The sequence below is a fragment of the Agelaius phoeniceus genome, chromosome 3 (assembly GCF_051311805.1).
Source record: "Agelaius phoeniceus isolate bAgePho1 chromosome 3, bAgePho1.hap1, whole genome shotgun sequence".
In the NCBI taxonomy this organism is placed as follows: Eukaryota; Metazoa; Chordata; class Aves; order Passeriformes; family Icteridae; genus Agelaius; species Agelaius phoeniceus.
This window is the reverse complement of record NC_135267.1, coordinates 61,282,214-61,294,593: the sequence shown is the minus strand read 5'-3', so window position 1 is coordinate 61,294,593 and position 12,380 is coordinate 61,282,214. Positions and strand designations below refer to the sequence as shown.

Below are 12,380 nucleotides of genomic sequence, written 5' to 3'. Positions count from 1 at the left end.
TCCATTTTCAGTCATAGTTGCAATAAAAAATATTACAGATTATTCCCCTAAAGTGAGCAAAAAGATACTCTTACAAGGATGTCTTACAGATTTTCTTTGCTCCTTGCAGACAAGCATGTCATCATTTGAGGTTGTGCTATCCCCACCAGAGTAACAAAACCCCATAAAATTAATCAGTGAGAGAGCAGAAGACATTAATCAGCAGTGGTTAAGAACTAGCACAATGATTTCATGGTTATCCTGTGACTTTCTACTGAATTATACTGATTGAGCATAAATGCTGCACAAGGTCAATTAGTGTTACAGGGTCTCTGCATGCTGCTGTTTACTTTACCCTCATTTACCCCAGTCTGTCAGGGTTTGTTTGAAACAGTGGTGGAAAGGAATATTTTAGTAGACTTAGAAAACTCTACACAACTTAAGAAAGACTCCTTGGTGAAGTGAAAGCTATGCCTGTCCTTTGAAAAGCATTCAGGATTCAGTATCCTTGTGCAGGACACACACTATGGGCTGGATCACCAATCCTTTGAACTCTCTACCCTAAAAGGAAACATGCTCAGAAACATCCTGCAGAAATAGATTAGACTTGTGCCCTCCAAAAATGAACAGCTAATACATCAGCTCTGTCTGATGGATGTATTTCCAGGAAGACTGAATGCACCAATCAGCAGAAGAAGTACAATTACATGGAATTTTGAGCAACGAACAACTAGTCTGAGACACCTTTACATCCCTCTCTCTGTGCAAAAGGAAAGCTCTTGGAGATGTCCATCCCTTTTACTTTGTGTGCATAACTCTGTGGGCATCTCTGGCATCTCCTCAGACTGGGAAGTACTTTGTAACCAAGCAATATAAAAGGCTAGAAAGTTGAAGGCTCTAGCTTCCTTAAAGACCACAGAAAAAAAGTTGCTTTATGTTAGAGATCAATACAGTACCTCACTCCTGTAATTTGTTCATTGAAACTGAAAAAATGACAGCAGATCTTTACTGAAAAATACTTTGTGGCATTTTCACCACAAAAGTCTGGGCAAAAGTGCTGCTCAGCTTTCAGCAATAGAAGTTAAACCAAAGCAGTAGCCTCAGCCATTAGTTATCTTCTGCTTCTTCTCCTTCTTTTCCCAGCTCCAAGGCCACTCAGTATGAACTTGTTCCTGACTGACAATAAAATTATAGGGATCTGCTTTGTTTCATTCTGTCTCTTGCATGTCTTTTAATGAAAATATTTAAAACTTTGCTAAAAGAAGGGCAATTTTTTGGTGTCTACTCAGTTGCTTCATAGAAATACGTAAATCATAGTTGGAGTTATGTTTTAAGGAGGGAAAAGCAAATCCTCTGCACCACAGGATGAGAAGGTGCCCTGCTAGACACTACTAGATGATACAAAAGGCAAGGCATTAACAAGGAACTTTCGTCCTTGAGTTAGAATTTCCCAATTTTAGAGAGATTAACATTAGCAAATCACTCTGTTAACAGAATTGGATGTCACCAACCTCATTTAGAATTATCACAAATACTGTAAGAGGAGGGAGGAGCTGCTGACCCAGTAAATCTTTCCAAAGAGCACAGGGTAAGGCCTGAAAGAAGGCTGAACATACAGCTGTGTAAAACAGCCAAGATGTAACCCTCCTATGTGGTGCCTGAGATATTGATATTTGCATGGAGGCAAATCTTCCCTTTCACCTGCCACGCAGAGAGATGCCCATCTTTCTCTTTGAGCACAGAAGAACCATCAGTGGTGACTGAGGTACTTAACTAAAACTCTTGTTAGATACAAACCAAGTCATGCAGTAGGGACCTGGGCCCAAGAGCCTGCATTGACCCTGTCCCCAAGACAAGCAGCAACCACGGAGCTCATGGATGCAGTGCTCAGCTTCTCTAGAATCAGTCTCCAAAGTCATCTGACCCAACTCATACCAAAGTCAAAAGCAAAGCAGAAGTGATTTCCATCACAGGACACTAAATCCTGACTGTACAAAATGTAAAGATAAGAGCATCAGGAAAACAAAAAGAGGAACACTGACAGCCCAGGTCACAAAAAGGAGAGTCTTATGAGGCAACATCAAAGCACACAATAAAAATTTTCCCAAACCCTGGTTTTGTAAAAAGCTGTCAGTTCTTCCTACCCCAGGTCCTTATCCTGATGTTGTCAATTTTAATGCAGGAGGCTCATGTTATTTTTCTGCAACCTGTGTAACACATATACACATACATCCATGTGTATATATATATATACACATAGATATAGCCATCTGTGTAATACATATATTTTGCCAGCTTTACCTTGATTATAAATAATATTTTTCCCCTCCTTATTTCCACAATACTAACTCAATTGTGAAAAAACAGAGAAACAGTTAAAATATTCATGCTGCAGTTATTTCCAAATTTCCATGAGGAATCTTTTTAAAACCTTCCCACTTCTTGTCAAAATATGGATCTTTCTTAGTCCTTTCTCTGAGAGATGCAAGAAATAACAATTTGCTCGAGCCCAGCAGCAAACAGTGCAGGCAACCAACCCACCCTTCCCTCCCCCAAACTTCAGAAACCCCAAACCTTTTCCCATGCAGAGCACTGGTACAAACTCAGCCCCCAACTACACACTGTGAGAATCCATTATTTGATGACTAATGCTGGGACAGTCATTATTTATTAGGTACAGGCAGCTTGGATGCTCCTGCAGCCCCATCCTAACCCAACCCCAGCCTAATTAGGCAGCACCCCCGGCTGAAGCCACGGCAGAAGCTGCAGAACTCACCACAGAGAGCATCCTGTGCAGGGAGCCGTAAGCTGCTGCTGCCTGCTGCTGGGTCTTGCGAGCCAGCGCTAAACTCTTAGCTCTGGCTTTACTCCTCCTGAAGGCGGGCATTGCGGCTCGTGAGCGCAAACTTTGCCAAAGGAAAGAGCCCTCGGAAGGAAGCCGCGGATGTTGTGATCCCCCACAAACACACCTTGCCTCTGAGCTCAGCTGCACAAGTTTCTCTTTTGTGCCAAATACCCAAAAATCAGAGATGCTGACAACATCCCAGTGCGAGGAGGCTAAGCAGCATATGAGAGTACAGACAGACCTGCCATGCCTCCCTTTATTGCTACAAATGAAGGAAAAACATGCTAGATGAGAAGGTTTTTTTTATAAATAGCTTGATGTGGTGAGTGCAGGAGTTCAGTTATGACAAGGGAAAATGGGTTTGATCTTCCCAGAAATATACCTGCCTCCCTGCCTGTGAAATTTACTGCATAAACAAAACATCAGGTGCTTTGAGAAAGTTAGCCAAATACCTAAAAATATCTAGAGGGTGCTGACTGCCCTGAAGGTCAGCATAATTTGTCAATAGCACTGATGTTCTGTCAAGGGTATATGCTGCTAAATGTTGAGGCATACAAATGCTCTTACAATGATAAAATGAAAAACAAATAGGCAGCTCTCTGGATGATTTCTTTATATAATTATGCTTGTCCTTTGTTTGAACTTTTTAGCCATAATTACATCAATAAAAAGAAATTTAAAATGAGCTAAGTAATAAATTCAGGCTTGAAAGTAAGAGTTCTGATGTTGACATATTTATACAAAACCATTTGGGTCTACAGATAGATTACTCTAAGAACAATGCAGCTTTAAATAAAACATTATAGGACATGACAACACTGAACTGAAGAGATAAAAGACTGACAAGCAATTCATTAATAAAAGGAGAACTACACCAGTGGCATAATAAAACTCAGCAACTCTCATGTTGCCCCTATCACAGCACTCCTAGAGAGCAATGAAGTTGAGCTGTAAGGCTTCATTCAACACTGCCCTTGGCAGCACCTACTGCTCCCTAGGAAACCCTCTTCTTGAACCCCAACAAGCCTGGGTATCTATATCCTTGGTTATGAGTGCGCTGCTTCCAAGGTTTCAAGGATGTTCACCTTCATACAAGCAAGGGAATAACACAGCTTTCTCCTTTAATTACTGCAATTAAACTTACATCCATCTCTTTCCAAATCATTAGCACAACTTGACAGCTCAGCATTTGCCAAACTGTACAGCTCAGTCACTGAGAGGCTGCCTATCAGAGGAAAAATGATGCTGGAGCCCTGAAAAAACATGCTGCTGATAAGACATACAGAACACATCACAGCAGCAGGAACCTCTTGCTTAGCGGATGGACTGTGCCCTTTCTTCCTCTTGGAGACATATCAGGGTCACTGGGGGAGAAGACTAAACAGAAAATTGAGGAAATGGTCTTGAAGGAGCAAGAGAGGTTTTGCCTGCTCCCTAAACATTTCATTTATCAGTGGATGTACAGTCTGGTTTAAAAACCCAAATTCATAGATTGCTGTGCAGCGTGTACTTGGCTACTGTTCTTATCCACCATTAGTGGGTGCCTCTGCAGTAGTCCACAGATTGTAGGGATCCACAGAGCAAGTCTGAAGATAAGAAACAAATAAGTAGTTTGTGGAAATTAAAAGTTTCAAGTGCTGCATATAGCATTTTTAAAATAACACAGGCCAGGTCACCAGATTAAGATTAATACAGTGTATTAAGAGTATAACTACACTTTCTAGAGAGCTACTGTTTCTTTGTTTTCTATCTGCATTAGTTGTGGCACTTTCAAGCTCAATTTTTTCTAATAGATACATCTAAAAACACAGCTCATCCACTGGGACTGAGAAAAAAAAAAGAAGGTTGCTAAATTTCAGGTCCAAGCAATATCGTCAGTCTTGATGAAAAACAATGACAGGCCTTTTTAATTCCATATTAGGAAGTTATTCTTCCCCAGATTTGCTAATTAAGCCTGCATTATTAGCTAGCCATATGCCAGCTAAAAGATGTTACCAATTAACAGCTTTTTTTTAATGTGTATTCATTAGAAAAAAGACAATTATGTTTCAGTAATCTTTCCATCTCCTATTGAGGGACTTGGACAAATCAAAAAGGGGAACAACACAAACTAAAGCAAAGCAAATGAATGAATGCTTTTCATTTAGCCTTTCTTTTTTCTCTAGAAGCACACAAGCAGTACTGAAGCACTTTTCAAAAACAAGTGAAATGATCTATCACTGTGAAATATTTTTAAGATCACTGGAAAAATGACACAGCCCTGTTGTTTGTTCCTGTGTACTTTGAATAACGCACATTCCCTTCACCGACATCTGGTTTTCATCTTTCCATTTCAGTGGCACCAGCCTTGATAGTTACCATAACAGTGACATCCTTCATAATATGTGCTTCCCTCTATTGTCCCCATATGTGTAGGTGTGCTTATCTGCCTCCAGTTCATTTCCCATCCTGCTTTTGCCCTTAATGCATCAAGGTAAAAGGCTAATTTTGCTCCATCAGTGTATACTTTGAATGAAAGGAAACAGTGGCTTGCCTGCAGGACAATCCCAAGCACTCGTGGGCTACTTTGTAACATCAGTCTGGGCCCCTAGTGACACAGAAGCAGAATTCATATACACAACATACATATGTAGACACACAAACACACAGACACATATATTTTAAAATATACATGTACTTACATACCCTGCACTAACAGGAGCTCTGCAATGTTAGTGGTCTCTAAGCATTATAAGCTCAGGATTAATGCAGCTTGTCTCCAGACCTCTGCACTGATCTAGAGGGAGTCTGTTTTTTACTTTTTATAACTGTGGGTGGATAATTTTTCTGCATATTTTCCTGTCATGCTTATTATACTAATAACATGTTTTTTAAATGCCGTCAAAATGTATTTTCAAAGCATAATTGACCACAGTGAAGACACTTGCTTTAATTCCAGTGATTAAAAAATCAGTTAGCATTCCAAATGTTTAAAGTGAATTCTTGTTTTATTTTTAATTTCAAGCATCTTAAATATCGTTTCTAACATTCTCACTCAAAGTGTTTTCTGCTGAATGCAAAAACTTTTCTCAAGTATTGCATTAGAAACTGTAACAACCACTGAGACATTATCTTTGCAGTTGCACTCATGTTTCACAACATAGTTTTGCAGTGTGACACCTTTGGAGGCAGAGAAGGCAACGCCTATCTGTTCTTGTTAGTAGCCAGCATTTTGCATTCTAAATGTTAAAAGATGCAGTAACTCCCCTGTAAAGACAAATATAGATTCTCTGAACTCTACACCAACCTCTCCCCTGGTTTTGGCAAGGCTTTGTTTAGGAACTACAGGAGAATTCCTCTGTCCCAGAAGGAAATAATCACCATGTGAGAGGATGTCTTTATCTGCTCACAATATGTTAACAAGAGACAACAGGTAACAAAACATGAAAGTCTGGTGGAACTTCCCTATGCATCTGACTCAACTGACCCCTTACCTTTTTTTTTAAATTCCTCTGCCTCTTTCATTCTTTCATGTACCTTTTTGTTACCTTTTATTTTGCAGAAATTGCTGCAGGTAGCAGATATTTTTCAGTTTTGGTATTTCAGGTCTACCTTTGTTATTACATGTTCCTGACAGAGCAAAATAAGAATCAAAGCTTTATTGAAGTTATGATGGTATCCAGGATGCAGTATTTATCTGAAATCCTATATTGAAACTTTGTGCAAATTTAAAGTGACTTTGTGTGCTATGGGTGACAGCTGGGCACATCACATACCTTGGCACAGACTAAAATTGGGTTTAGATGCTTTTGCATCACAAGGAAAAAACACGTTACTGAAACTGAACAGTACTTTAATTTAAAAAAAAAACAAACCACCAAATACTCTGCAGCTGGCAGAGACACAGTTCCCTGTGTCTATCAGAAGTGTGATTAGATATCTCTGCCTTTCATTGCAAAGTGAAACACTGGCGTCATATCCTGCACTGCAGGTGACCGGGGCTGCTTCTGGAGGCACAGGGTGGTGGGCTTGAGGCAGTTTCCTGCCCTTCATCAGTGAAGTCACAGTTGGCTCCAGAGACACTGCTAACCATATCCTGTTGCAAATATTCAGGGCCCTTGTCATATGCTTCCCTTTTCATCTGCAGGTAAGCCTTATAGATTTTTCCCAGATGACTACAAAGAAAATCTGTGTTGTGAGTCCTCTCCCACTGGCTTCCTTCATTTGCAAGCATCAACACAACACGATTTCTTTTCCTGATCAAAACCATCTGTATGTTTTACACCAAAAGCTGTCTCAGTACTTTTGAGAGGATGTTTCCTTCAGTTGGAGGAAAGACAACAAATACCCCCTCCCCCTAAGCCCCAGGGCCTCAGTGTAATAGCACAAAACAAAGCTGCACAAGGTCACACCTCTGCATGCAGGAACTGCACATACTGTGCAGACCCTTTGGTCTTTCCTCCTTTCTTGTGCCTCCCTACCAGTAACTATGCAAGCAGGTCTCCATCCACAGCCTGACCTGGTTACAGGTTCATACTAGGTTCAGCACTTTACATGCTTTAAGCCTTGTGGTTTTGCACCTCCTTTGCTGTGTTAGCCAAGACTCACAGCTCTTACACTTGAATTTTGGGCCATCCGTAGGGGATGCAGAACTCCAGAATCAACACAATAAAGTGAAATCCAGGACTGGGCAGTAGCGCTCACTGGTATGTTTAGGCTTTCTGTAACCTGTAGTCTACCAGTTCTGGTGCCTTCTCTGAGTGATAGATTAATATATTGAATAATTAACCTAATTAATTAGATTAATTAGCAAAATTCTTATGAACTTCTGAAGGGCTACAGTTTCACTGATACCCTTCTCAAAAGGCACAGGAAGAGAGCAGGGGTCCAGAAACAGGTCCACACTGCTGGAGCCACCAGCTCTGGTAGGGTCACCATAGGCTGGGCTATCTGCAAGGGAAGCACAATAATTAGCAGAACTCCCCACTGGCTTGTCATGCTTTCAATGCAGAACAGTCCCCTCCAGGCACAAATGAATCAAGGAAACCACTGCTGAGAAACATGCTATTTTCCCATGTCAGCTCCGAGATTCCCTAAATGCATGTCACATCTGGAAGAAAATGACACTTGGACTGCAGAGGCTATACATGATTTTGAGAATACCATGTTTTTAATCCCCCTCCTACAAAGTAAAAAAAAAAAAAAAAAAAAAAAAAAGATGTTAATTGTAGACTACTCCCCAGGCTTTTGGATGTCATCAACTGCTAAAAAGAAGTTTTCATGATTAAAATAAAGGAAAAATCCTTCATGTCCTATGGATGCTGAGTAAACCTTGAGGCAGGCAGCTCTCCTGCAATTAATGACATGCTGTGCAAGTGGGAACTGCCTGGGCAATGCAAAACAGAGCTAATGAGAAGCTATCATGACATTGTGCTGGAATTGCCTCCATGCAAGAAGTGGGTATGGGGCTCTGTTGAGCTTCTGGTCATTTCTGCTTGGTTTTCTTTCAGTGGAGCTCAACAACTTGGTTAATACTAACATTCCCTTTCCAAGATTTTTAATTTTTACAGGCTGCTTAACAAAATTATTTCGCATACGCTGCTTATATACACACAGTGAGACTGATGATCCCATACTCATCTCTGAGAGTGATGAATGCCATCACCAGATCAAAATAAATAAATGAACCACGTCATATATATAATACATATATTCCATATAAAAAATAAGATTACATTTACTGACAGCAGCAGTAGAAAGCAGTTGTTGCTTTGAGTTGAGTGTGTTTTGAATAACAGTGCCCTGAACTACTCCAAAGCCCATCTGCTAGAGATCACAATGTACAATGTTTTCTAGGTGATAAATCATAGGAATACATGATTACTAGCATCCACTTGCCTTCTTCTGGAGGAAAAAATACCATTCAAATCTTCCACAAACATTGAACAATTGCATGAATTTTCTGTTGGGATTGGACTGAAAGTATGAGTAATGATTACCAACTACCTTCCACTCCTGCCATTCCATGGCAACTGCCACAGTTGCCCCCTTCCTCTCCCCAAAAATCAAACCATGCTTTTTTTCTTTAAAAACTGAGCATTTGGGGAGACGAGCAATCAGATACATTTTCTCTCATCCTGGTTTGAACTTAGACCTCAATATATATTGTACCTAGGGGATTTTTATCCTTGAATTATTCTGCATCAGAAGTTGATGCCTGTGGTCATACTACTAATGGAGGGGTTTTGAAATCAGCTTTAGAGATTTTGAAGACAAAATGCTAATTTCTTCAGCTTATGAAAACCACCCTTCCAGTGGTGGCTATGTTGTATACATGCATATGTACAAGAGGCCAAAATTGCAAAAAGCAGCAAGATCTTTACAATGCTCACTGATTTTCATTACAAAAATAGCTGTGTGAAATCAGCTAATAGATAACAGAGTGATTTCCTTTTTGAAATCCCAACACATGTATTTTGCATCTGTTCAAAGCACTGTTTTGGGAATCTTCCTAAGGTAGCTGCATGATGTAGAACTTGGAAGATGAGTTTGCTTTCTTACCCAGTCTCTCTCTGCTTTCACACCTCCTGGCCACCATCAGATATGAGAGCAAATGAGCTGTTCAATTACACATATACCTTTGATTGGAAGGGCTACAAAAAAATCTGAACAGTTGCCCAAGTCAGGCATATGTGCACGTTGGCTCCTTGAACACGAAAAGTGGTGCTGAATGCAGGGAAACCAAAAACCAGAATTCTCACCATGGTCCCAGACATGCCGACTTCCTGGAAATGTACTTCTCACTTTACAGGCCACAATTGGCATCACAATAAACAGAACACACAAGCTTCAAAAACACTGCAAGGATGATTTGATATTACATAGGAAACTCAAGCATCCAAGAACAAGACTTCTGAAACACACAAGGACATTTTTTTTTCTACCTTCTTTTTGTTCGCTATATCTGTAAAAATGGGCATTTCAAGTAGGGCCATCATATTGACCTAGACCTCATCCCCATGAAAATCTGAAACCATTGGATGAAAATGCTCCATCCTGTAGGAGATGCAGGTTTGCGTTTGCCAAACGTGTCATGAACTCCACTGATCAGACTTGCCATGAATTCTCATTTCCTTATCAGATGAAGGAAAAGGGAACATGGTCATCAACAGGAGGGAAAGATTAATTAGTTGAGATAATCTAAATAGGCTCAAGCTAGGGAAAGGTGTTCTAGGATTTTTAACTGTAACTTCTGTTCATTGCATTAAGAATCGTATTCTCAAGGGAAAAAAATGGAGTTTGTCTCTGCAGTGTATAGATTTCTTTTTTAATAAGAGATGATGGGGATAGATTTGTCCTCATATACACACATTCATGTATGATCAATAACCCGTGCTGAGAGTAAAGTGACTATTTCAAGAGGCAACAGCAAAGGTAATTTCCCCAAGTTTCTATGTCCAACTTATTCCCAGGACCAATTTTCCTTCATTGTTTGAAAGAAATATGGAAGCATTTCAAAGCCTTACAAAGTGAAACCAGTTGGCCATTCTTTAAAAAGCCAATTCTTGTTAACATTCAAAGTTTCTCACACAGCAGCTTCCTGCAATGTTAATTTTTGAAGATGCCACCATAAAACCATTCAGTATTCATTGACTGTTTCTTTAATGATTAAAAGCCATCACACTAGCTATTTTTACTGGGTTTCTTGAGTTTCTTAAAGACCGCTAAGATACAGCTGAGGATATAATGAAGTTATGTGAAATATTTGCTGAGAGTATACCCTAAGGTTTTTTTCTTATGATCTGTAAAATACTTAAAGTGAAAATACATCTTCCCCTTCTCAGACACGCATTTATATGAAGTTACTTTTTTATGTCTGTTAGATTTAATATGATTTCAGAAATGTGTCTCTCTCATGACACTCAAAAGATTCAGAACAACCAAGAGTCAGATCACAGCAGGTCTCTTTTTAGGGACCTGAAAATAATAGGTAATTATATGGTAAGAGTTCCCCTTCTAACTATGTTTCATAAAAGGTTATTTTAATACACTGAAAATACAAAGTAAAGATAAGTGAGTTAGTAAAAGACTACTAAACCTAATCTTAAACAGTGGGCTAGAGAAAACATTTCTAGCCAATATAGTTTGCAATTAGAAATCACAACTAGCTAAAGGAAGAGTTGCAATTTTTGTTAATTCGACTTCATGCTACTTTGATGTAAAGAGAGCTTGATACTTGGCAACTGCCAACATACCAGGATTTAATGAGCACGAGGAGCACAGACAATTACTTCTCAAAATGATTAAACATAACTAAACTTAATTACATTGACAGGCATGCTCAATTCACAGATTTTCTGAGGTCACATATTCTTCTGTCAACAGAACATCTATATGCTCCAGAAACAAGAGCAAGGACAACATGCTGTTGCCACATAAAAGTATTTTAACAGAGTTTGGAAATGTACTGCGGCACAATGTGTTACAAGCATAATATCTACTCCTGATAAATAAAATTGAAGATAAGGTTAAAGCTATTAAAGTACAAATGGGGTATCCCAGAGAATAGAGAGTTGTCAGAACAAATGTGCATCTGGAATGGATGGTTCTTGATATCCATGTATTTTTAATAATATTTTATAATTTAAGGAACAGCTTCCATTTCCAGAACGATACTAGCCTCTCTTGCCCTCCTAAATGCATTCACTTCCCAGTCTACAAAAAAAAAAAAAATCCAAGAATGACTGACTAAATGAAGGCATGTTTGAATGTAATACACATGCACATGCAATAAAAGACTTATTTCTCTGAGATTATAAGGCACTTCTCAAATGCCTCACTGTACTTTCAGTTAAGATGATGCCTAAACTTAGCTTGGTATGAGATCAAGAAAATAGTGAAAAACAGACAAATGAAAATGCTCAAAACAAGATACATAAAGTCCAGAAATCAGACATGCAGCTATTAAATCCAAAGCTTTAAGACTGTTTTTTTATTTACTTACATGTTACGGGACAAAAATCAACCAAACTTCAAAGGAGCCTGCTCCCTCAGAGCCAAACAATCACATCTACAGTTGCTGTCAACTGGAAAGTGAGCATCTCTAGCTGTGTCTCCTCTGAAATAATCCCAAACTGCCTGTTGTTCCAGGCTGTGCTCAGCCTCTCCTCCACAGAGCTGTGCTTACAGAGCTCCTCTCCCCCATACTTCTGCAGCATCGCCTACTTGCCTACTGCACTAATGGTGTCCACAGGCGTGGGAGGTCAAGTCAGCACATGCAGGAAACAGAAGGCAGAGGAAAAAAAAAAATCTACAACCCCAAATCCAGATGCTACACTTTTCAAGGCTGCACAATTTCCTCAAACTAGCTTTTATTAGCAATAGTTATTGTTCATCTGGTGAGCAGTCCCAAATCACAGATATAAAAACAGAAATCATTTCAATTCCTGTCATACATAACCACAAAAGCACATACAATGTACACCACCTGAACTTAACTGTTAGGTTTGGGTTTTCTTTACTTCTACATCTATTGGGGATATCAAAAGGGTCAGACAAAAAGCTCTGACGGTAATAG

The 12,380-nt window shown here is 39.5% G+C and overlaps 1 protein-coding gene across 7 annotated transcripts in view; it reads right to left on the bottom strand.

The window, feature by feature from the left end:
* TIAM2 (TIAM Rac1 associated GEF 2) overlaps nt 1–12,380 on the bottom strand; it is an 88,100-nt gene that overhangs the window by 16,675 nt on the left and 59,045 nt on the right. The window contains exon 1 of one of the 7 annotated variants that reach the window (XM_077175410.1): nt 11,808–11,958. The exons of 4 other annotated variants lie outside the window; for them this stretch is intronic. Coding sequence is in view for 1 of the 3 variants with exons in the window: in XM_077175408.1 (XP_077031523.1) it covers nt 2,756–2,866 (111 nt within the window). In the remaining 2 variants the exon portion in view is untranslated. Of the gene's footprint in view, nt 1–2,755; nt 2,915–5,509; nt 5,534–11,807; nt 11,959–12,380 lie in introns of those variants that run through there. 2 more of the 7 variants (XM_077175411.1, XM_077175408.1) reach the window with 2 other exon arrangements.